The 25688-nt window shown below is 41.5% G+C and overlaps 1 protein-coding gene across 1 annotated transcript in view; it reads right to left on the reverse strand.

Annotated features, from left to right (window-relative positions):
- aox5 (aldehyde oxidase 5) overlaps positions 1-25688 on the reverse strand; it is a 43070-nt gene that overhangs the window by 15506 nt on the left and 1876 nt on the right. The window contains exons 2-18 of the mRNA XM_036564293.1: positions 22793-22850; positions 22516-22612; positions 21623-21731; positions 20775-20901; positions 19576-19637; positions 19380-19460; positions 18513-18593; positions 18264-18408; positions 18090-18182; positions 15814-15965; positions 15498-15591; positions 13023-13132; positions 10752-10936; positions 9313-9475; positions 8772-8861; positions 6421-6590; positions 2851-2977 (exon numbers count right to left, since the gene is read on the reverse strand). Coding sequence (XP_036420186.1) covers positions 2851-2977; positions 6421-6590; positions 8772-8861; positions 9313-9475; positions 10752-10936; positions 13023-13132; positions 15498-15591; positions 15814-15965; positions 18090-18182; positions 18264-18408; positions 18513-18593; positions 19380-19460; positions 19576-19637; positions 20775-20901; positions 21623-21731; positions 22516-22612; positions 22793-22850 — 1944 coding nt within the window. The remainder of the gene's footprint in view (positions 1-2850; positions 2978-6420; positions 6591-8771; positions 8862-9312; positions 9476-10751; positions 10937-13022; positions 13133-15497; positions 15592-15813; positions 15966-18089; positions 18183-18263; positions 18409-18512; positions 18594-19379; positions 19461-19575; positions 19638-20774; positions 20902-21622; positions 21732-22515; positions 22613-22792; positions 22851-25688) is intronic.

The following is a 25688-nucleotide window of genomic DNA, read 5'->3' on the forward strand; positions in this document are numbered from 1 at the left end:
AGTGAGTCTGAAAGTGTAAATCTGTCAACTTAACACTCCCAACCCCAAACTCAGTCAAATTTACGACTGAATCAAGAACCAGCACCCCTCTCCCTCGACCCAGGGGGCAACAGAACACCTCCCTGGAATATTGGCCACATTGCCCTCCAAAGTCCTGTGGACAGCTTTATCTTGAAGTAACAGAAAGTACATTTCTAAGGTATATATCCACTCCAAACTGCAACCATTCGTTAGAACTCTTTTTAACTAAACTAGACATACCAAGAACGGAACTGATACGACAATCTGGACTGCAAATTTCAACTTTCTAAATTCCCTAGGGATCTCAAGCATGGACCCACAGCACCCCCAAGGGGTGAAAATGAGAATTACCACATCGCCACTGTAAGGACATGTGCTTATAAGGAACCCAAGAAACTTCTTGCTTTGTCTGCTTGATTATCAACATTTCTATAATCAATACTACTTGATTTATTAATCTTGTTGTTGTACATATACATACATACATCATCTAAACCGCTTATCCTTCTGGGTCACGGTGGGGTGCTGGAGCCTATCCCAGCTGTCATTGGGCGGAAGGCAGGATACACCCTGGACAGGTCGCCAGTCCATCGCAGGGCAGACAGACAGACATACACAATCACACTCACACCTAGGGGCAATTCAGCATGTCCAATTGGCCTGACAGCATGTCTTTGGACTGTGGGAGGAAACCCACGCAGACACGGGGAGAACAGGCAAACTCCACACAGAAAGGACTCTGGTCACCCGGCCGGGAATCGAACCCAGGCCCTTCTTGCTGTGAGGCAACAGCGCTACCCACTGTGCCGCCCTCTTGTTGTTGTGTATTACCTAAATATTACCTGTATCTTTTTCTAGTATTAAGTGCTAGAAATACGTAGTGTATAACTTTGATAACAAACAGACCCAACCATTTAATTGCTATGAGTTTAGACCATTGACCAATATGTATCCTGAATGTGGTTTTCTTTTCTTTTCTTCCTTTGTTCCTTTCCTTTTATTGTCGATTTTATTTTTCATGCAATGGGTCATGTTCAGATATGATAGGCAAATAGTACCTGTGTTCTTTGACATGTTGTGTATCAGGTAACAAGGGTTAAACTCTCTCTTAGAAACATGCCTGAATATCCTAGTTGTTCATTCCTTGATTTTGAAAGAAACCAATTTGATGATATAGGAATGTTTCTTTTTCTTTGTTTAAACTAGATGAAACAAAGGAGGCAGTGATTCTGGGGGAGGCATTCCTAAAATTATGCACAACCAATCAGAGTTGGAAACAATGCTAGTAGCTAGTTAACCTTAGGTGAGGAGAACCTATCAGCACTCTCCACCTCCAAAGCATAGGGCCTCCAGCCGAGCAAAACCAGAGTGCACCACAAATTTCTGGAGTTCAGTTCAGTGTCCTGCGTTCTCAGCAAGAGGATAGCTAAATTTCTAAGTTTGTGCTGGCCTTGGTCAGAAAGACAGATCAGAAGTATTAGAACGCTAAATTTTCAGATCTGAAACCTTTGTTTGTTTTGTAACTTGCCTGTTTGTCTACACACCTTAAATTTAAACCACCCTCAGAGAAGGAAGGTGGATAGTTCTTGTCTGGCCCGGGAGGATATATCCATAACTTTCAATTCTGCTAAAGAGAGGTAGTTAGTTAAATTAGTATCACCAGCCTCAGAACCCTGATTGCAACCTGAACCTCGTCAGCGGAGTGGGAGCGGTTCTGACGCCATGGAGACCCAGCATCGCACCCAGAGCCACGCACTGATCTGTGAACGGATCGACCATCGGAAAGCTGCCCAAGCTCCACCGTCAGACGGCCACGAGATGCCTCCGCCCAATCACTGACGGAAAGGCGCGTGCCTGCATGGAGATGCAGCATCCACGGCCAGCGAGGAGAGGAACCACCGCGTGAGCTCCAGCCTTCGATCGAGTCTGTCCTGAGACGACCCCTCCTGACGTCAGCCCCCGACTCCAACATAAGCTTGTTCCATCAATTTGCAGTCAGGGCCCTGACGCCAATTTATTTAATAAGAGAACTTTTATAGGTACATCCAGCCATATAGCTATTCCCGTCCATGCTTAGGTTAATTCTCTAGGGGCTCTCCCAAGCAACTACCCAAAACCACACTGCCTCATACCATTTAGCCGTGAATCATTTACATCAACTTACTCGAGCTATTTTGTCTTTCATTACTGTCACTTTGTTTTGTTTTATTTTCTGGTTTTATTTTCTATTGTTTATCATTGAATGTAGTCCAAAAGTAGTTTGATATTTAGCCAATAAATTCCCTTTTCTAAAGCATCCTTGGTGCGAGTGTTTCTCTCTAAGGTCTGTAGACTTCAAATAAATCCGGGTTACCCCACACTCTCACATAAGGTTCTAGCAATAATAACATTAAAAATTGCAAAACCTGTTACAGTGGCCTTCCCAGTCACCAGATTTGAATCCAACGGAACTCCTTTGGGATGTGGTAGAACAGGAGATTCATAGCATGAAAGTGAACCTGAAAAATCTGCAGGAGTTGCATGAAGGAAGAATATCAACATGGACCAGAACTTCAGAGGAATGTTTATAACATTTTGTGGAATTCATGCCATGAAAAACTGAGGCTGTTTTCAGAGTAAAGGGAGGCCCTACCCAGCATTAGTGTAGTGTTCCTAATGAAGTACTGTGAGTGTACATATTTGAAAAAACATCCAATGTTGTAAGTTTTTGTGCTTTATGACTGCAGGATGTTGCTCTGCCATCAAAACACCATCTACAACATGGTAAATTCTAATAAACTTATCATATAAGTACAATGTAATACAATAAAATGTTTTATAAAGTGGCACCTCCTCTTCAGCGAACAGTTCCTCTATGTTACCAAACCAGAGTCTTCGGTTCTGCCCAGGAACGTGTTCAGCGGTAATGAAAGTGACCACTCCAGGCATGGCAAGTGCTGCTGACGCATCTATCGACCTAGTGACCAAGCACAGGAAAGGAGAGACCATTTTAAGGGGGTAAAGATATGAAGAAAATCAACATTCGTTTCAGGAGACTCACATTCAGATTTTCAAAGAAATCTGCAGCGATATTTATCTACACCTTCAAAGTTGAGTCTACAAATTGTTTCTCATGATCCAAGTATCCCAAACACATTCAGTGGTGTTGAGGTCTGGACTCTGGGGTGGTCAGTCCATTGTTCAGCTTCTTTGTTTGATGTGTCCGTCTCCTTTTCTCAGTGAGGTTCTTCTTGACAGCTACACATCCTTTCAGACCCATAGCGCTGAGTCGTCTTCTCACAGTGGAAGGATGGACAGAAACACCTGTGGATGTTTTCAGATCTGAAGCAGCTTGATTTTCTCCTCTCTCTCAGAGATGAGAGCTTTAAGTGCTGTTTATCTGATGGGGCAGTTTTGGGGTCGACCAGCTCTTCCAGGTGGTTGTTAGGACACACATTTTCTCTGTAGTTTTTAATCAGTTTTTGAACTCTAGTTTTAGAAACTTATTTTCCTTTGACTTTCTCTTTCGTTACACAAGCGCATTGTATTACATATAATCTCCACAAATATAACTCCTGACAAATTAATAACTTTTACTTAATGGCTGTTTTGACTGGAGAGGAGCTATATGAAGGATGGTTTCTGACTTTGCACAGTACTGTATGTGTATCTGTTAAATGAACATTTTAAAGATTACAGCAAAAATTCCACTCATTCGCAGGACACTGTAAAAATAGATTAACTTAAAGTAATAACAATACAGAAGCTGTGTATCTCATTTGCGGTAAATACATTCACACAAACATATGAAATGTTCAAAATGTTCTTCTAGTAAGAGAGAAGTCAAGGATAACAGCTCATCCATAACTACAGGTTACCCAAAAAAAACTCAGACCGCCACTCTGATACAGTAAGGTAATACAGAAAACTACTGAATTCAGGGGCTCCTTCCTTTATTTACACATATTAGAGACACTGATTTTGGGATACTTAGTAAGATGATTATTGCCCAGAAAAAGATATTAAAGATGCTACTGAATAAAGCATAAAGACAGAAAATGATTTTTATGAACAGTGAAGCCCATGCGTTTAGTAAGTAGAAACAAATAAAATAGGGCCTAAAATGGAACCCTGAGGAACTCAAGACAATGTAAGTGCTAAGGAGAAAGACGCTTTTGTTTTTATTTCGGAGGCTCCTCCCTTTATTTAAACACATTATACAGTGGACACTAGAGCCTATCTTTAATCCCCAGACAGCCACACCGATGAGTGTCCATATGTATAAAAGGCAGGTACGACAGGGTTCAGACACTGAGCTACGGTGAAGAAGCATCCAGATCATCTCCACTCACTGAAGCAACATGGAGCCCACAGCCTCTCTCTCCATTCTAGCCCTGCTGCTGCTCGGCCTCTTGCAAGCCGTCCCTCTCATGGAGCCTCAACTTGTGGACATCACAGCAAACATTCTGACAACCAACAACGGTCAGATAACCTGCTGATTCTACTGATTCTAAATCTGCATTGTTTAAATTTGACCTACATTTTCCAAAACTCTGCTTTTCCTAATCAAATTTCCATCTCCATCTGTGTGTGAAGGATCCAGGGAACTGTTGGTGGAGGGAGACATAGTCTTACCAAGAACCAGGAACGCTCTGCTCTGCCCCGACAACAACTGCTTCTGGAAGAAGTCCTCAACTGGTTTAGTGCAGGTTCCTTTCACACTGAGCAGTGATTTCTGTGAGTAAAAGTTTGTTCTTCACATTCTACATTTCCCGTTATCTAATTAATGCTATTATCTGATTGTTTATTGATCATTTACTTTTCAGCATCCTCTGACAGGTCTGTAATTGCCGGTGCCATGGCGACTTTCCACAGCAAAACCTGCATTCGCTTTGTTCCCAGAAGCACTGAAACTGACTACCTCAGCATTGAGAACAGAGATGGGTGAGACCAGCTGAACCCTCTAAAGATCTCTTAGATCAGCTTTACTCCTGTTTTACGCTCACTGTCCACAGCTTTACTTCAGTGATGTGGACAATCTTCTCCATTTCCTCTCAGGTGGTACTCTCCAGTGGGCAGATCAGGTGGTCTGCAGGTGGTCTCCATCAGCAGGAATGGCCATGTGTACCATGGCATCGCCCAGCACAAGCTGAACCACGTGCTGGGTTTCTACCACGAGCAGACCAGGAGTGACCATGACAGCTATGTGAGGATCAACTGGGCAAACATCTCACCAGCAATGCAGTACAATTTCAACAAGGAGAACACCAACAACCTCAACACCCCATACGACTACTCCTCCGTGATGCACTATGGGAAAACCTGGGCCATCAAGCTTGGTTCCTTCCATTGCAAAGACCATTTCTTTTACAACTCTGTCTAAAACTGTAGAACTTCACACTCTGAAATTATAAAGGCGCCAAAAAGGGGATAAAGAATGGATAAAGAACCTTTCAATTGAGTTATTTTTAAAGGACTAGGTTGGTTACAGAACCAAAAATTGTTCTTCTGCGGCAGTGGTCATCAAGCCTGGTCCAGTAGATCTACCTTCCTGTGGACTGAACCACATTCTTCCAGCTAATTAACTTCTTCAGAGGTCCTTGATTGGCTGTATGAGAGGCAGTATGTTAGAGGCAGGTTGGCTCTAATCTCTTCAGGAAAGCAGATCTCCAGGAGGAGGATTGGTGACCACTGTACAGTATCACCCCAAGAACAATACCTGTGGCCTCTTTCTGCAGGTCCTGCTGGTGGTGAAAGGGAATGTATAATGGATATTTTTAATAAACCCCTTTCTTCAGGCCTCCTAGTGGCCAATACTATTAATGCAATGAAATAAAACAGTTTAATTCAAAATAGAATAAATTTTTATGGCTACTGCAAAAAGGGATCAATATAACTAAATATAATATCTTTTTAAAATCTGTTATCAGATTAACTAGAACACTGTTGGCTCTGTGTTGGGCTGCTAGTGAGCAATAAGGGGTGAAAGGACAGGGGTGAGAACCTCTGTCGACTCCACACATTACATTTCCAATGATTCTCTGGACACTCACACTATGGACTCCTGTTCACCAGCGCCATTATTCCATCTCTAGTAGGAACAATTATCTAGGAACCAAAAAGGACCGTACCATTTCATAGTGGCCAAGATAAAGCATGTACTACCAGAGAACTTGTAGAGAGGAGCATTTCTACTCTGTAATCTCTTCCGGGTTTCTCAAACACTAGAGGGCGCTCCCGAGTGAGTCCAAAATAAATGGGTTAAGATGGAGCATTTGAGCAAAATCATAGTTTGTAAATGATTAAACATTTTTTAAATTAAAGAATAAATTAATTTCCTGAACACAGAACAGCATAAGACATTTTAACACTGCTGTTATATTTTTAAATGATTTATCGTAGTATAACCATAAAGCTTACATGATTTTGGCATGGGCTCTGGTGCTCGTCACCATGGACACAAAAAGCTCCCCCTGCACTGCCGGGATGTCGTCGTAGTACTGCGCTTCTCCTGTGGCCTGCTGGAACGCTGCCTGATGCATTCTGGGACGTCCCACCGGGTCGGTGAAAGGTTGGACCTCTGGAACCATCTTCATTCAACCAAATCAGAACAAGGTTCACATTATTTTCCCAAGCAAGACGATAACTATGACGACGATAACTACAACGATAACTATGATCACACATATTGCTATATGCTTACAATTTCCTGCTGAAAGCCAAAAATCTTGACGCTCTTTGTCTTATTTTATAAAAAATCATTTATACAGTGCAGATCACTGAAGAGACGCCATCTGTTTATAGTTTATAGCCCAGATTTGTGGAAAAATGGGTCGACTTGCAGTAGAAAAAAAAAGATTGTGAGTTCAGCTTCTTTTATTACAAGGGTTTAAAATTACATCACCCATCAATTTGACTGGAAAGAAGACAGTTACAGCCTCATACGACCCCCACCTTTATGCTATTATGCATCCTTTGCATGCATAAAAGGAGACGTTTGATTGGGACTGTTGTTGAATGTACATGATTGACTACAGGCCCTTGCAACCAGTTAAAGCAGGGGTTCTCAACCTTTTCCACCCCAAGGCCCACCTGTTTATAACTTCAAAGCATAGCAGCCCTCTTATGTTAGAAAATATAACATTTAAAAACCATATGTTTGCAGAGAACTCAAAAACGGGGAAAAAGAAGTAAAGGCAGACGTAGATGTGGGCTGTGATTTGGAGCTGCAGTTCCTCGCGTTTTCACTGAAAACACTCATGGCTCCCACAGGAGTCACTGTTTGGTCTGGAGTCTCTTTAGTTTTGAGGGGTTTAGTGCCTCATTTGAAGTAAACCTCACTAAACTCAGGGGGCTTCTGGATTAGTGTTGCCACAGTCAACAATAATAATAAACCTTACTTGATCTCTGCTTCTATGACATTAGCTTATCAAGTTGAGTTGAACCTCTTATGCTTCAGGGTATATTTTGGTTTGTCCATCTGAATTGTCATGACCAAATCTTAAGGCAAACTATTCAGTAACTGCATGAAATAAATGTAAATTTTTATTTTGTTTTATTTATTTTTTTGTAAAAGCTCCCCTTAAATTAACAAAACACGTGTTTTATGATCACACATATTGCTGTATGCTTACAATTTACTGCTGAAAGCCAAAACTCTTAGACGCTCTTTGTATTATTTTATAAAAAATCATTTATACAGTGCAGATCACTGAAGAGACGCCATCTGTTTATAGTTTATAGCCCAGATTTGTGGAAAAATGGGTCGACTTTCATTAGAAAAAAAAAGATTGTGAGTTCAGCTTCTTTTATTACAAGGGTTTAAAATGACATCACCCATCTATTTGACTGGAAAGAAGACAGTTACAGCCTCATACGACCCCCACCTTTAGAATGTAGCTTATGAAGTATAAAAGTTATGAAGAATATGACGAAGTGCGTTTTGGAACCACCAGTGTTTCCAAGGAGCATAGAGGCTACCTACTCAGGTCACTGATGTTGGGCCAGAAATCAAACACAGATCACAGCTATTATTTTAAGGCTCGTCTCTCATTTTTATCAGCTGCAGCTCGAACTGCAGGAACGATATGAGAGCAGTGAGAATCTGTAAAGAGTCAATGGTTCAAACAGGCAGGTTATACTGAGTGCAGTGCTGACCTGCTGCTGGAAGAAGAGGAAAGCTGGCTATATTGATGAATTTCCCTCGTTTCATCATAAGATGTGTTCACACCAGCAGTGACCTGAGCAGGGCTCAGTTGGAAGCAGACCGAGACCCGCGGGTTTCGCCGGACCGGTTCGGCTGTTTGTGAGTGTTTACTCATGTCAAAATGTAGTGAACTACAGGTCCGCACTGAACAAGGTAGGAGAAACACCCTGAGAAACCTCTCCATCTCTGGCTAACTGTCTGCGCTGCGTCCCAGCGGCTGTGCCGTCTCAAACTGATGACGCTTAATTAGCCTGTTAGTGCAGTGCTTTTATTTATATGCTTGTATTGGCCTACTGCGAACTACTGCCTCCCCCTGAGTTCAGGCCCACGGACCACTAGAGGGTGCTTCATGGCCCACTGGTGGCCCGCGGCCCAAAGGTTGATAAACCCTGACTTAAAGCTGACAGTGCATTTGGTTTTACATGTACAGTGTCTGATGTACGACTAAGATCAAATGTGGATTTTTTTCTGTTTGAAATTATAATTTTAGTGTTTAATCAGCTTGGAAAAGGTTCTAGAAGAAAATCTGTAGGATCTCTCGATCATGGACGTATGGTGCGCTCGCCTGGAAGGTGTGGTGTCCATGCGGCAGCTCGTTCCTATACTGCTCCAGTGCACTCAGGTACTCCGGAGGTGGATCACTGACCGCTATTCCCTGCACAAATACAAACACTTTGGTGAGGAAAATGACCAATGACCAAACTAACATTGACCCTTATAAAAACAACAAAAAGTGCAAATGGCCACTAAGTACGTTATTCACTTTACAGGAGAAATTTCTGAGGAACATTTGCAAATGCATAACTGGTGCTCTCAGAACAATGGACTGACCACCCCAGAGTCCAGACCTCAACACCACTGAATGTGTTTGATTACTTCAGAAAATGATCAACCAGCTTCTAAGACTGAACTTTGGAGGTGTGTCTGCAGATTCTTTGAGGAACTGAAAGTGAGTGAAAAGCTGCAATAAAGATACACTATATACTGAAAATTAATACTACAATGCCAGCATGGCTTAAATAATAAGCATGTTCATAATACTGTTATCTCAAGATACTGGTGGACGATGGTGAACGGTGATGGAGCATTTTCATAAATAAACGCACCTTCTGTTTAAGCTCCAGCAGCACCTGCACGTAGAACTTGAAGAAAAAGCTGAGGACCAGCGTCCTGCGATACTCCACCCTGCCACCGGGGGCAGTGGGGGACAGAGAGATCTCCTCTCTCAGGAGCTGAGTTCCCTCAGCCAGGAGCTTCTCATCCCAGACTCTGATAAAGACACAGAGCACCGGTCAGAAGCACATATTTCAAAGATTGAACATAAACAAGACCAAACTGTGCTGTAGATTTTTAGACGAGTTTAGACTTAGACTACACCAACCAGACACTCCCTGACTCTGTAGTTTCACTGTGTAGTTCATCTACAGACTGTAGTCCATCTGTTTCTCTGCACCCTGTTCTTCAGTGGTCAGGACCCCCACAGAGCAGGTACTATTTGGGTGGTGGTGTGTTAGTGTGTGTTGTGCTGGTGCGAGTGGATCAGACACAGCAGTGCTGCTGGAGTTTTTAAACACTGTGTCCACTCACTGTCCACTCTATTAGACACTCCTACCTTGTCGGTCCACCTTGTAGATGTAAAGTCAGAGACGATAGCTCATCTGCTGCTGCACAGTTTGTGTTGGTCATCCTCTAGTCCTTCATCAGTGGTCACAGGACGCTGCCCACAGGACGCTGTTGGCTGGATATTTTTGGTTGGTGGACTATTCTCAGTCCAGCAGTGACACTGAGGTGTTTAAAAACTCCAGCAGCACTGCTGTGTCGGATCCACTTGCACCAGCGCAACACACACTAACACACCACCACCACGTCAGTGTCACTGCAGTGCTGAGAATGACCCCCCCCTGCTCTGTGGGCATCCTGTGGGGGTCCTGACCATTGAAGAACAGGGTGCAGAGAAACAGATGGACTACAGTTGTTACAATTTTAGCTAATTTTGAGCAGAACCCAAGAATGTTAGCCACTACATGACCAGCAAACACAGCTTTGAACAGCTGTTCACACAGAAAATCATCATATTTTTCATTAAAACACAAAAAAATTTGGAAATCTGTGTTTCGGTAGTGACGTTTCTTAATGTTCCACACTGATTTTCAGACTTTGGGACACATTTACTTCAAAACAATGGGATCTAACTGCTCACCATGTGGCCATGAGGGACAGGGATGCATGGGTGTGGCTAAAATAAGGCTCCGCCCACAGACTAAAACGCTGTGTTTCGATAGTGACATGAAAATGTGGGACAGTATTTTTTTTTTTTTAAGTTTTTTTTTAGTTTAAACTTAAAGATGAAAACTTTAAAATCATTTTAAAAGAAAACAAAAAATCTTTCAAAATGGAAAACATACAAATATTTATAGAAATATAAGTGCAAATTTGACTATTCCTGACAGACGCCCTCCAGCAGGAAGTGCCCTATAAATGATGACATCAATGCCTTGGGTTTAAATAAATCACAATAATCCAGGAAATTATACGTAATACTGACCTTCCTGTCAGCTCCTTGCAGGTGGTCCTGGCTTTGACCAGGGTGGGTCCGACTCCTCCATAAAACAAATCCAGAGATTCGACCACCGGAGACTCGTCTCTGAACACCACCCTCATGCCTGCGTTCAGTATGGAGAAGGCGAATTCCCTCCGCTGGGCCTGACGGAACGCCGAAACAAACTCCCACTGCAGCCGGATGGACAGAACACATTAGCCTCTGTGACTAACAGTCCACTCAGGTAGTTTCATCAAACTGTATACAGCAATATGCACTCAACCCAGAGCTACAGCTGCATGATACACTGAAATAAAGGTTCTGTTCAGGTACATTTCTCGTTCATCAAGGTACAAACAGTGTAAATGTTCCCTCAAAGCTCCAACAGTGGTTTTAAGGTCTGATTGTGAACCTTAAATAAGTTTTTCCAGGTGAAAAGTTCGTATTTGTACCTTTTCATAAGCGAATGTTTTAAAACAGAACAGTAAAATAAAAGCCTGGAGACGAGACGGGGTGTGTGGAGTCAGCACAGCTTAGAACCTTTATTTCTGAGAGTGGATGAACAAAATTACATGCAGTGATTAAAATACTGCATAATACAATCATGATACACCCAACGATATGTTTAACAGCCCATACATTACATTTTTTAGTATTTTACCATTCATTGTGTGCTTTTAAGTACCAAAAACAAGCAGAGTTGATTTCTGTTTGACTATTTTCCATCCTCTCTTTATCCCGTATAATTAAAATGTAAAGTTTTAATATTGAGCCTTTGAGCCTTAGACTGTATATCGTTGCTGTCCAAGGAAAAACAAGTACCTCCAAAACGGTAACTTTACAGGAGAGGACAAAAACACTGTTTACTTTTAAAGCAAGTTAATGCAAAGAGGTTTTATTTGAAGCACTTTTGGGTCATTTCGATTAGTTCATTCATCATAAAATGTCCACACAAAGTGAGGAACGGCTGCTCAGCTCAAATTATGCACAAAACTGAAAATCGACAAAAATGAAGATGCTTATTTTTTTTGGACCGATATGTAAATGAGCTCTGTTCTGACATTCAAAAATCAGTACAGACTGAAACACGTCTTATAACGTTGGTGTGAGTGGGATGGATATACACCGGTCAGGCATAACATTATGACCACCTCCTTGTTTCTACGCTCATTGTCCATTTTATCAGCTCCACTTACTATATAGGTGCACTTTGTAGTTCTACAGTTACAGACTGTAGTCCATCTGTTTCTCTGATACTTTGTTAGCCCCCTTTTACCCTGTTCTTCAGTGGTCAGGACCCCCATGGACCCTCACAGAGCAGGTACTATTTGGGTGGTGGATCATTCTCAGCACTGCAGTAACACTGACGTGGTGGTGGTGTGTTAGTGTGTGTTGTGCTGGTCTGAGTGGATCAGACACAGCAGTGCTGCTGGAGTTTTTAAACACCTCAGTGTCACTGCTGGACTGAGAATAGTCCACCAACCAAAAATATCCAGCCAACAGCGTCCTGTGGGCAGCGTCCTGTGACCACTGATGAAGGACTAGAGGATGACCAACACAAACTGTGCAGCAGCAGATGAGCTATCGTCTCTGACTTTACATCTTCAAGGTGGACTGACAAGGTAGGAGTGTCTAATAGAGTGGACAGTGAGTGGACACAGTGTTTAAAAACACCACCCAAATAGTACCTGCTCTGTGAGGGTCCATGGGGGTCCTGACCACTGAAGAACAGGGTAAAAGGGGGCTAACAAAGTATCAGAGAAACAGATGGACTACAGTCTGTAACTGTAGAACTACAAAGTGCACCTATATAGTAAGTGGAGCTGATAAAATGGACAATGAGCGTAGAAACAAGGAGGTGGTCATAATTATGCCTGATTGGTGTATATTGTTCTATTATTTTGCACAATTATTTTACTTCGGCACACTTTAATGCACAGTTAATGTTTATTTGCTGGGTTTAACAAATCGGGAAAAAATAAAACATAAAATGTGGGCTGTGCAGAAGTTCTGGCACATTTTCTATTGTATGTTTTATTATTTCCCAATGTGCTAAACTCGGCACATTAAAGTTAATTGCGTATGATGTTCAAGGTGTCCTGGGTCGTTTAGCTCTTCTCGACAGAGAAAAACTAGGCCTATTTCTTAAACTTTCTCCAAAGTGGAACATTACCGGCATCATTTCTAATTTTAAGTTAAAGCACTCAATGGACGAAGCCCCTGAGCATGATTAGGATTAGCCCCAGGCGGCTACGTCTGCGTTTTCGGCTGACTCACAGGTTTGGAGTGTGGAATGTCTATAGCCAGCAGAATCTCATCCGGTCGCAGTGCTGTTTTACCAAAGCCTGTGAAGAACTCCTCATTCAGACAGACCTCCCGAACACCAGCTACGAGGAGAGAACAGACTGAACTGTGACCTCCACCATCAGTGGGCAGCCTACAGGCTGCAGGCCTAATCTGTCAGAACCAGCGCACTGAAGGGGAAGGCCACTGATTTTTCAAATCCTTTCATAATTCAACCACTGAGATGTAAACAAAGTCATTCCGAGTGGATTAAACACTTAAAATCTCAGGCTTCTTACATACTAAGGCTTATTATTCAGTAATTGTAGGGACGTCATTGCAAACTGGCTGAGCTATTCTAAGGTTATATATGTGTTTATTAAAGGTTTTGACTCTTTAAGGGGTTAATGGGTTGAAGTGAACCACAAATGACCAGTGAATCTCAAAATGTAAGGCCTCAGACACATGATGTTAATCCAGATATTTTTAAAAATGTAGTTTTTTTCTACATTTAAAAAAATAAAATCTTCGTCCGCACCTTCAGTGCTTTCAAACATCTCTACGTCCACACAAAAACCCAAAAATGACTTAAAAAAGCTTGCATGACCATGCCAGCAGGCCGTCAGACCGTCAGACCTCCATAATTTGACATTTCACACAGATTCAAAGTCTGATTCCTGCCAGAAAATAAAAGTATCAGAACCGAAAGAAAACCTACCACTTGCCGTGGGGTTGTTTACATTGTCTATACCACCAAGTTTTTCAAGCTGTTCAGCCCATTTGAACTGACAGTTTGGATTTGTTTCAAATCTGACTTAACCCCGGTTAACCCTTTAAAATCTCAGGCTTATTACATACTAAGGCTTATTATTCAGTAACTACAGGGACTTCGATGCAAGCTGGTTGAGCTCTTCTTAGATTATAGAAGTATGTAATAAAGCTTTGGGCCTGCTGGGGGGCTCTGGACATTTAAGAGTTAATGATCATCAAGTTATATATGTTTAGAATCACTGAGGTATTTTTAGCGTTTGCAGTCGTGTACGAGAACTGAGCGCAGTACAAGTAAGTGGTGTCTCCACTGCAATTTAATGTAAAAAATGAAGCCAAATTCAATTATAAGCGTGTTATGAACTCACAGCTGTCAAAATCACCCCTGAATTTTTCAAAAATATCTGCATACAAATGGACATGGTTTTCTTTGGGGACTTTTTTGCCTCACAGCACCCTGCATATTATGTATCCCTCCACCATGAATGGAGTTTAAGGCCAAAATCTTCTCTAAACTATCATAAAACAGTGTCTCAGTTATCAGGCAGTGAATTCATAACCATTTCATGTAGGAACTTTCTGTGAGGGAGCTTTTAGAGGTGGACGTCTGGTTCCTATCACCACCACTGTGAGTGATTCTGACTCTAGAACAGAGAATTTCACACCAAACCACTCTGAATGACTCTGTTTACATTGTGGAATTCACCTTTAAGAAACAGTTATGTTTTGTCAGTGACAAATTTACTGAGAAATAGTGTTTCCCTATTGCTGAACTTAAGAGGCCTTACACAGTGGGCACAGTGCCATCATATATAAACATTCAATTAACCATTGCAAACATTTAATGAGTGGACATCTTTAAATGAACCACTAATACATTAGTAGGATTAAATATGAACTGAAGTAGCTTTTTAAGGATAATTTAGAGGAATGTAGAAAGCAGAGGTGGGAACAAGCCACTAACTTGCAAGTAACAAAGTAAGTCTCATGTCTTGTCCCAAATCCCAAGTCTCAGGTCCCAAATCAAGATGGTGGGGTCTCGATTCAAGTCCCAAGTCAGTACATGCGAGTCTAAGTTGAGTCCCAAGTCAGTAGTCCTAATCCTCGAGTCAGTCTGCATTCTTCAGCTAATTTTTAAGGTCATAACACTGAATAAAGGCAACAGTAGTACAGACTTTTAATAACAGCAGTGTATGGCTGTATTTTATTTATTTATTTATTTATTTATTTATTTATTTATTTATTTACCCTTCCAACTGAAACACAAAATCCATGATACACAAATAGTTGACCTTTTTTTTACCAGCAGCTTTTCGTTTGAATTTTCCGTTCCACCTTAAATGGTGCAGCAGTTATGTTCTGGCGCCTCACTGCTGCACCATTTAAGGTGGAATGAGAAATTGCAATACGAAGCTGGCGAATAAAACGTCAACTATTCCATTCACGTTGAAAGTAACTGACTGTGTAGCCGTCTGCAGTCAGACTCTTCACGACTCGAGTCCGAGTCAGAGTCTGAGTCATTGGTGTTGAAGTCAAAGTGGAGTCACAAGTCTTTCTCAATTTTCTTGAGTCGAGTCTCAAATCACCAGATTTGTGACTCGAGTTGGGCTTGAGCCCAAGTCATATGACTCGAGTCCACACCTCCGGTAGAAAGTGTACCATGCGGATAATAACGTTGACTGAACTCTGAGTGGCCCGTACCGGTGGAGACGATGTGAAGCGTGCTCTCCGCAGCAGCGAGAACGCTGCTCAGATCGTACTTAGGGTCCGCGCTCATGATGTTGCCTCCGATGGTCTGGAGATTTAACCACACACAAACACTCACACATACTTTCATCAAACAGGAGCATGCTTGGGTTTAAACGTCACTGACCTGACTGTTTTTCACAGCACGGCTATTTCAGGACGACACAGCGTTTTCTGGTGTAAGTGAGGTTTATTTTTAATTGCTTTAATTGGGATACATGTAATTGGCTTATGAGTCAGATCTGTTTTCTGTGGTGTGTTTGGAACTCACGGCCACGTTGCGGATCTGCTTGGCGGCGAGACACTGCAGGGTTTGTACGAGGGCCTGGTAGACGCGGCTCTTCTCCGGGTTCAGCTGCTCCATTCCTCTCTGTAGAGCGTCCTTCAGGGCCGAAAGGCTGCACCCTGCGCCCACCCTCAACCCTAAACATCAGGAAGGGTCCGGTTTCAGGTCAATCCAGGCCAGTTCAAGAGAAACATTCAATCCTCAATGTAAAATAAACTCATGCTTTTTAGATAAATCAGCTTTTTGGTCAGCTTTGCTCACAGTAGCCATAAAAAGCAATTTCCATCTGTTTTGGAGCTCCTTCAAATTTGTTTTTCCTTCACTAATGTAGATGGAATATATTCCAATAGAGATTTATGAAACTGGAAGTGAACTGGATATTGTAGATGAGCTAGCAGGTCAACATTTATAGAAGTAGTTCTCAACCTGTTCCGTGGAGATGCCCAGCAAGTCCAGACAGACTGTAAAACTCACGATTACTGGAGCAACAGTACTTATTTTTACTGTGGACGATTAAGTAGCTCCCAGGAACCAGACTGAGAAACTTTATCAAGGCAACAGCACCATTGTTAGACCCCAAACTGACCACTAGGGGTACACAATCTAGTGCGAACAAGAGAGACCAGGTATGGTTTCTTTTCCCATCCTTGGACCAGGAAATACTGAAGAAAACTATGCAAGAGAGTGGCTAACCGCTAACAGGCTAACAGCTACACAAACACCACCCACCTCAACACACACCTGACTCCGTCTATCACTCCACTGGTCTCTCTGTGTGCTCTCAGATTCTTTTTCCACTAAACAGGTATTATTTGCGCATCAGTTACTGAAACTGAGCCTGTACTGCAGTGGGTTGCACGTGTAGCCAGCTAACTACATTAGCATTAGCATCACCCAGCAGGGTTCAGCTCAAAGCACCACAGAACAAGTCTATTTTTATATTTCTGTCACGTCAACACCAGACATGAGTTTCTGTCCTCTAAACCGGAGTTTTTAATCATCGGTTCACTGCAAACCTGTTAGCTGGAGTGCGTTAGCTTAGCCTAGCAGAACAGTGCAACTGTGGGGCCATTAAATGTTTTGTGATGTGTGGACAGAGAATTCTTTTCAATTGTATTACCAAAGAGAGAAACTGGCATCGTGTCTCGCATGAACTATTGACTACACTGCCCCCCCACGGTTTCCGGTGGTACTGCTCTATTTCTGCAACTCATCCAGAATGCAGCAGCACGACTCGTCTTCAATCTCCCAAAGTTCAGCCACGTCACCCCACTGCTGCGCTCCCTTCACTGGCTTCCTGTAGCTGCACGCATCAGATTTAAAACCCTTATGCTTGCTTACAAAGCCAGAAATGGACCAGCCCCTCCCTACTTGATGGCAATGGTCAAAACTCGAACTGTACCACGAGCCCTTCGAGCTTCGAGTACAGCTCGGCTTGACCCGCCATCCTTCAAGGCAAGCATCAAGACTGTTCTCTGTGCTGGAGTCCAGGTGGTGGAACGAACTCCCACTGTCTTCAAACGCAGACTGAAGATCATCTCTTTATACAGCACTTAAATGAGCACTGAGTTAAGTATTGACTGTAATGTATTGTACTTATGTATTGTATTGTATTGTATTGTATTGCACTGCTCTGTGTTTAACTCGGTTCCTTTTTCTCTAGGTGTCAATGACCTTCTGATTCTAGCAGTATCTGAGCTCAGGACTGTCTTTCTCTCTAACCTATTGGGAACTAGCGAAGATACTTTCTCTGACAAAGCACTTTTTGTAAGTCGCTCTGGATAAGAACGTCTGCTAAATGCTGTAAATGTAAAAATGTAAAATTTCGTTTAAATCTGTAAGCTTTCAGAGAACGTGCACAAATATGGATGAAATGAATGCAGAGTACAGACAGAAGACCCCATCCGTATCTGTATCTGTATTTAACATAAATACGGATACGGCTTAATGGCTTAATAATAATGTACTATCACAATAATTCAGTTCTCAGCCAAGTTAAGGTGTCATTGACATGTTCACGTTCACGTATTTTAAAGAAATCGACAGTGTTTACTGTGTTTATGCATTTTGTCAGCAGACTTAGGCTTGGCTGGGTTTGCGGGTCACAGTTTTGGGGGTCGTGATGAAGGGAGGTCACTGAGCTGGTCTAGATAAAAGTCCTGGGCTGAATTTAGTTCCCAGTCCAGCCCTGATTAGATCAAGGCCTTAGTCGTTGCATTGTGTTTCTTTATCGTGGGTATCTGTATCATCTCCCGACTCACCGTTGCTGCTCCGTGAGATGGCTCTCAGTTCTGGAATCCTCCCAGTGTGGAGGAGCACAGGATACACGGCTCTATTCAGATTCATCTTCGGCCCTGTGACGCAGATCAGTCGGTCAGTCCTTCGTAGATCAGGTTGAAAACGCTTCTGAAAGTAAAAGGGAGACTTAAACCCACCTAGTGTTGTGTTTCCGACCAGCAGCGGGGCGTCGGGGTACTGAGCTTTTAAATGAGCCAGATCCTTCAGAAGAGCCGGAGAAATCCACTTCACCCTATCGCCCTGGAAACACAACTGACCGCCATCCTGTTTCTTTCCCATAAGCTGGACGACAGAACAAGAGAAAACAGCAGTGATAAAAATCAATGTTATATCCTTCTTCTTTATTAATGTTTTATTCTGGTTTATTAACACCACTGTGAACTCACAAGCAGCTCAGGTGGAAAGATGATGTCTTGGGTCGGATCATGAGGTAAGAAATCCTCTGTACCAAACAGCTCTTCAGATACCTGCTCAAAATAACAACATCGAAACAGACGGATAGTGGAAGCACAAGGTGGGTGTTTCTAATAAAGTGGCCAGTAAGTAGAAGTACAAGTTGGATGTTTCTGATAAAGTGGCCAGTTAGTGGAAGCACAAGGCGAGTGTTTCTAATAAAGTGGCCAGTTAGTCGAAGTACAAGGTGAGTGTTTCTAATAAAGTGGCCAGTTGTATCAGGGGGTGTTTCATAAAGTGGCCAGTTAGTGGAAGTACAAGGTGGGTGTTTCTAATAAAGTGGCCAGTTAGTCAAAGTACAAGGTGAGTGTTTCTAATAAAGTGGCCAGTTAGTGGAAGTACAAGGTGGGTATTTCTAATAAAGTGGCCAGCTAGTGAAATTATCAGGTAGGTGTTTCTAATAAAGTGGCCAGTAAGGAGAAGTACAAGTTGGATGTTTCTAATAAAGTGGCCAGTTAGTGGAAGTACAAGGTAGGTGTTTCCAATAAAGTGGCCACTTAGTGGAAGCACAAGGTGAGTGTTTCTAATAAAGTGGCCAGTTTGTGGAAACACTAGGTGGGTGTTTCTAATAAAGTGGCCAGTTTGTGGAAACACAAGGTAGGTGTTTCTAATAAAGTGGCCAGTCAGTGGAAGCACAAGATGGGTGTTTCCAATAAAGTGGCCAGTAAGTGGAAGCACAAGGTGGGTGTTTCCAATAAAGTGACCAGTTAGTGGAAGCATAAAGTGAGTGTTTCTAATAAAGTGGCCAGTGAATGGAAGCAGAGGTAAATTCACTTTAAATTCCCTAATATTTGACTCACATCCTCCTCCTGGTCGTGAAAGTATCCGTTTTCCATGCAGCATTTTCCACCTTCCTCTTTGTTCTGGCAGCACTGCTGTTTCTGTGAACCATCAATCACACGAATGGGTGAGAAAAGCTTATACACTGCAGCTGTGCAACGTTAGCAATGAGTTCTGTTCAGCTATACTGTAATAAAAGCCACAAGCATAACTCACATCACAGAAGCTTTTAAATCCATCAACGATGGGTCTGTATCCAGTGCAGCGGCAGAGGTTTCCTTAGAAGAAAAGGAAAACACTGTCTGATGATCAAATAAGTCAGAAAACACCCTCTGTGTATTTAATTTCCACTAAAGCAGCCATTAAGTGCAAGTTATTCATTTTTCAGCATCAGGAGAAAAAAAGAAAACATTTATTTAAAAGAAAATAACAACAACTAAATAAAGTGGCCAGCTAGTGAAATTATCAGGTAGATGTTTCTAATAAAGTGGCCAGTTAGTGAAATTATCAGTAGATGTTTCTAATAAAGTGGCCAGTTAGTGAAATTATCAAGTAGATGTTTCTAATAAAGTGGCCAGTTAGTGAAATTATCAGGTAGATGTTTCTAATAAAGTGGCCAGTTAGTGAAATTATCAAGTAGATGTTTCTAATAAAGTGGCCAGTTAGTGAAATTATCAGGTAGATGTTTCTAATAAAGTGGCCAGTTAGTGAAATTATCAAGTAGATGTTTCTAATAAAGTGGCCAGTTAGTGAAATTATCAGGTAGATGTTTCCAATAAAGTGGCCAGTTAGTGGAAGCACAAGATGGGTGTTTCCAATAAAGTGGCCACTGAGTGGAAGCACAAGGTAGGTGTTTCTAATAAAGTGGCCAGTAAGTGGAAGGGTGCTGTCTGATAGCTGTGTATAAAATACATTAGGCATTATTATTAAATTATATATACATACTTATATACACTCATACTTATATACATACTTATATACACAAGATGGCTCTTCAGGGGTTCTTTAGAAAAGACAATTATTCTATATAGACCCAAGAACACTCAAAGAACCATTTGCATGCTTAAATGGTTCTCTGCTTGGTAAAATGGTTCTTCAGATTGATAGAGAATGTGTTGTATATGGTTCTATATAGAACCTTGAAAGTATACTCTATATAGCATCAAAAAGGGTTCTGCTATTGTTACAAGCTTGACATTGTAACAATAGCAGAACGCTTTTTAGTGATACATAGAACCTTACAGCACATTGTCCGTTAATCTGAAGAACGATTTCACCATGCAGAGAATTATTTAAGCATGCAAATGATTCTTTGAGTGTTCATGGTTTCATGTAGAGCCACTGTCTTGCCTTGAAGAACCATCTTCTTTAAGAGTATGTATGACACATATAGAACATTTTTAAGCATATATTACCCTCCAGAGTCTCTCTGATCTCCTCCATGGTGGGCTTTGGTTTGTTCCTCAGCAGTGTGTACATGGACATCACCATCCCAGGAGTACAGAAGCCGCACTGGGAGCCGTGAGCCTTCGCTATACGCTCCTGAACACAGACACACACAAGGCTTCAACATCCCACTGCAGGCTCTCTGTACTGTACTGTGGTTTAAACAGGTTAATTTCAGGGCTGTAATGTATCATTCATTCATTCATCATCTAAGCCGCTTATTCTCCTGGGTCGCGGGTGGCGCTGGAGCCTATCCCAGTGCTTATTAGGCGGAAGGCAGGGAAACACCCTGGAAAGGTTGCCAGTCCATTACAGGGCAGACATACAGACAGATACACTCACACCTAGGGGCGATTTAGTATCTCTAAGTGGCCTGACTGCATGTCTTTTGACTGCGGAAGGAAACTCACACAGACACGGGGAGAACATGTACACTCCACACTGAAGGGACTCTGGTTACCCGGCCGGGGAATCAAACCCAGACCCTTCTTGCTGTGAAGTGACAACGCTACCATCATGTTCCCTTGCACAATATGGTGATTATCACTATTATATACTGTCAGTTTCAACATGTTAATCCACCGCTTCAGTGTTTTGCAACTGTGTTTGCCTACTTGTCCATCAAATGTGTTAACCCGCCCCCAAGGAGCCCCCTGCTTCTTTTTAAGTATGAGCTGTGATGCATGTCACTATTATAAAGGTTGTCTGAAAACTCCTTATCATATCAGTCAATACTAATCCTGCAGAATTTGTCCACATCAAGGATGTGGATACCCCTTCTGGCTGTCTGAGCAGTGAACTCTGACCCCACACTCACCTGGACGGGGTGTAGTTTGGTCTTGGTGCTGCCGACTCCCTCCACCGTCACCACAGCGGCTCCGTACAGAGAGCAGATGGGCAGCAGGCAGGCGGTCACTGCAGAGTGACTGAGAGAGACGATAAGGAGGCACTCTTGCATTCAGATTTCACATCCTTAGTGAGGTTTGGGGACACTTTTAAAATTAATAAGTGAAATATCTCCAAAGTAGACACAACCTCTGTGGCAAAGTATTTAAATAATAATGTTATTTTCTGTAAATGTTAATGCGAAGTTACGTTTATAGTTCATAAATGTAAAGGTGATATATACCCAACATTTAAAACATTACTATAGCAACAAACAAATATTTTCTAAAAATCTTCTCTGTGTTATGTTTTCATAGCCGGTCCGGCCGCATGCATGTTAGTCCCATCGGTCCCGTCTGCCCTCCCCACGTTTTGTTTTGCCCTCCCCAGACAGGTTTTAAATGATGTTCAGGTCACTGGCTGCCACACCATCCCAAAATAAATAAATCCACCCACATGCTTAACATTTGGCACAGTGTTCCTTTCATCAAATGCTGCTCCTTTTTTACCAAACATGCCTTTCCATATTTACTCAACAGCACTTGTTTCCAAAACCCCTCTGGCTTATCTAGACGTTGTTTTGCGTACTTCAGACGTTGACTTTTGTAATGAGGTTGCAGGTAAGGTTTCCTTCTGATGGCTCTTCCCTGCAGATCATATTTGTGCAAGCAAAGCTGCACAGTAGAATGCTGCACTACCACTGCTGTGTCAGCTAAACCTTCCTGCAAGGCCTTTGCTGTCATATGGGGGTTTTGCTTTGCCTTTCAATGCCTTTGACATTGAATGTTCAGTTTGTTTGACTCAGGTCATTTGCTGGAAGGATACTGGACAGAGTCTTGGACAGGATCATATCTGGACACCATGATGGTACAGGCCCCACATCCACCTTCTCCACAGCCATACTTAGTGCCTGTTAGACCTACTGCACATACAAAATAGGAATATCAGAACACAATTCAAGCCACAGTTCAAGCCATTGTAGACACTGTTACATGTAGTTGTTTATATCAGTAAACATAAATTAAATTATCAATAACAGCTCAAAACTCATTGTGTATGACATCAAAATGATTCAGGACCCAGACTGAATCAGACACAATACCTTTCCTCCTCAGGTAACCTAGAAGCATCTCTTCTGGATCTGCGTTCTTCTCCACCACCTGAAACACAAAAGGATAAACTTCCTATAAGCATAAGAAAGAACCACTGGGAAGAACCAGGACTCAGAAGGAGAACCTCCCTAAGAGCATGCGGAAGAATCACTGAGAACAACAAAGAGTCAGAAGGAGAACTCTTAAAGAGCATGAGGAAGATCCATTGAGAGGAACCAAGACTCAAAATGAGAACCTCTGTAAGGAAGAACAACTAAGAAGGCCCTAGTGTCTAAAGGAGAACTCTTAAAAAGCATGAGGAAGAACCACTGAGAGGAAGCAAGACTCAAAAGGAGAATCTTTCTAAGGAAGAACCACTGAGAAGAACCAAGAGTCAGAAAGAGAACCTCTCTAAGAATATGAGAAAGAACCACTGAGAAGAACCAAGACTCAAAAGGAAAACCTCTCTAAGAACATGTGGAAGAACCACTGAGTGGAACCAAGAGTCAGAAAGAGAACCTCTCTAAGAATATGAGGAAGAACCACTGAGAAGAACCAAGACTCAAAAGGAAAACCTCTCTAAGAACATGTGGAAGAACCACTGAGTGGAACCAAGACTCAGAAGGAGAACCTCTCTAAGAATATGAGGAAGAACCACTGAGAAGAACCAAGACTCTAAAGGAAAACCTCTCTAAGAATATGAGGAAGAACCTCTGAGTGGAACCAAGACTCAGAAGGAGAACCTCTTTGAAAACATGATGAAGAACCACTGAGAAGAATAAAGACTCAAAAGGAAAACCTCTCTAAGAACATGAGGAAGAACCTCTGAGTGGAACCAAGACTCAGAAGGAGAACCTCTTTGAAAACATGATGAAGAACCACTGAGAAGAATAAAGACTCAAAAGGAAAACCTCTCTAAGAACATGAGGAAGAACCTCTGAGTGGAACCAAGACTCAGAAGGAGAACCTCTTTGAAAACATGATGAAGAACCACTGAGAAGAATAAAGACTCAAAAGGAAAACCTCTCTAAGAACATGAGGAAGAACCTCTGAGTGGAACCAAGACTCAGAAGGAGAACCCATTATGCAAAATCATATTTTCTCACTTATTTCAAAGTTCACCCTGCAGCAGTTTATCTCCACCCACTCCTGTTAAAGTTATAAGGAGTGTTTCAGAGTGCTTTTTGAACGAGGCACAGCCAATCAAATCAGAGCTCATTTACATATATCAGTCTTAAAGGCACAGGGATAATAAAGGTTGGACAATGATGATCTGGAAATGAAGTAGGGCTGTTTTTGGTGCTCAAATCTGTGATGAAATATTCAGAAAATGTTTACTTAACACGTTTTATTAGTTCCCACATGGAACAAGATACATGAATATATATGTGTATTTTTATATATTTGAAATACATTCCAAACACTAAAGTGTATTTCTGAATTTTTTTTTCCATAATAACCAAATATATTTTAAAACACATTTATTTTAAAATGTATAAAGTAATATTACACACAGAGAAAAATAAATGTATATAATTTTTTTTATCAAATCCATCTGAAAACGTATGAAAATATCCAGAATCCTGTCTGATGCTCTTCACTGTCTGATACCTTTAGAAATGAATTTGTGTTCCAGTATCTTCATTTTAAATCTGATCAAATGATCCTTTAACAGGACAGAAGCGAGTGTTGTGGGTATTGATATTCTGTGAAAATCCAGTTATGATCTGATATCTTGTTTATGTGAAATACATTGTGTGTGAGAGTCTGACTGCAGACGTACATGGTTAATGTAAAGTACAGTGCAGATCACAGAAGAACATTTAGTTACATCTGGAACCTTCATTACACTCAACTGAACACAGATAGTAACTAATACTAATAAAAGTGTTTTAAAATATGTATTTAACAATATATTTTGGACCATTTTCATACATTGTAAAATATATTTAACAAAAACATTTGGTAAATACATTTAAAATGCATTTTTAAAACATTTAACAATATAATATTTTAGGCCATTTTCATGCATTTCAAAATATATTTAATAAAACATTTGGTAAATACATTTAAAATGCATTAACTTATTTAACAATATATTTTTGGCTATTTTCAAATACACATATATATATATATATATATATATATATATATATATATATATATATGGAATATATATTTTTTTCCACAAGCCGTTTCTAAAGAGGTCTAAATCAGGCTGCTTTCAAGTGACTGGAATAAAGAATAAATGAAGCCAGCATTTCACGGATGACGGTGTCACGTGTGGATGAGTGTCAGTGAGCGTGACACACTGACTCTCTGCTGAGTATCATGTGTTGCAGAGCATTTGGTCAAGGAGACTTAATGGAAGGTCACACGTTCACTCTCATTCGTACATCATGGCCTGCTGCTCCGCCACCTCCACCGTTCACCCAGCAGAGTCATTAAACGGCACTTTATTTTCTCTCTCTGAGGGCCATTTAAGATGTTTGTGATGTTTGATGTACTAAAAATAGTCATGGTTCATTTTTATAATCACTTTCCAACCTTTAATTAAACAGGCTCCCTTTTTGCTACTGTGCCTTTAAGACTGAAATATGTAAACGAGTTCTGTTCTGATTGGCTGTGCCTCATTTAAAACACACTATGAAACACTCCTTACAACTTCAGCATGAGGGGGCGGAGCTAAAAGCCTGCAGGCTGAATAGGCGGATGTGCAGTGCAGTCGAGCGCAAAAGTTTGGGCGTTGTTGTTGTTCATTTTCTGAGTTTAAATACATTAACACACCTCTGCATATTTTAATGTACAGTTAGTGTTTATTTACTGAATTTAACATGTTAGAGGATGAAAAACATAAAAAAAACAGGCCCTAAAACACATTTTAACAGATAAATAACATGAAATATC

Source organism: Colossoma macropomum, unplaced genomic scaffold (assembly GCF_904425465.1).
Source record: "Colossoma macropomum unplaced genomic scaffold, Colossoma_macropomum, whole genome shotgun sequence".
In the NCBI taxonomy this organism is placed as follows: Eukaryota; Metazoa; Chordata; class Actinopteri; order Characiformes; family Serrasalmidae; genus Colossoma; species Colossoma macropomum.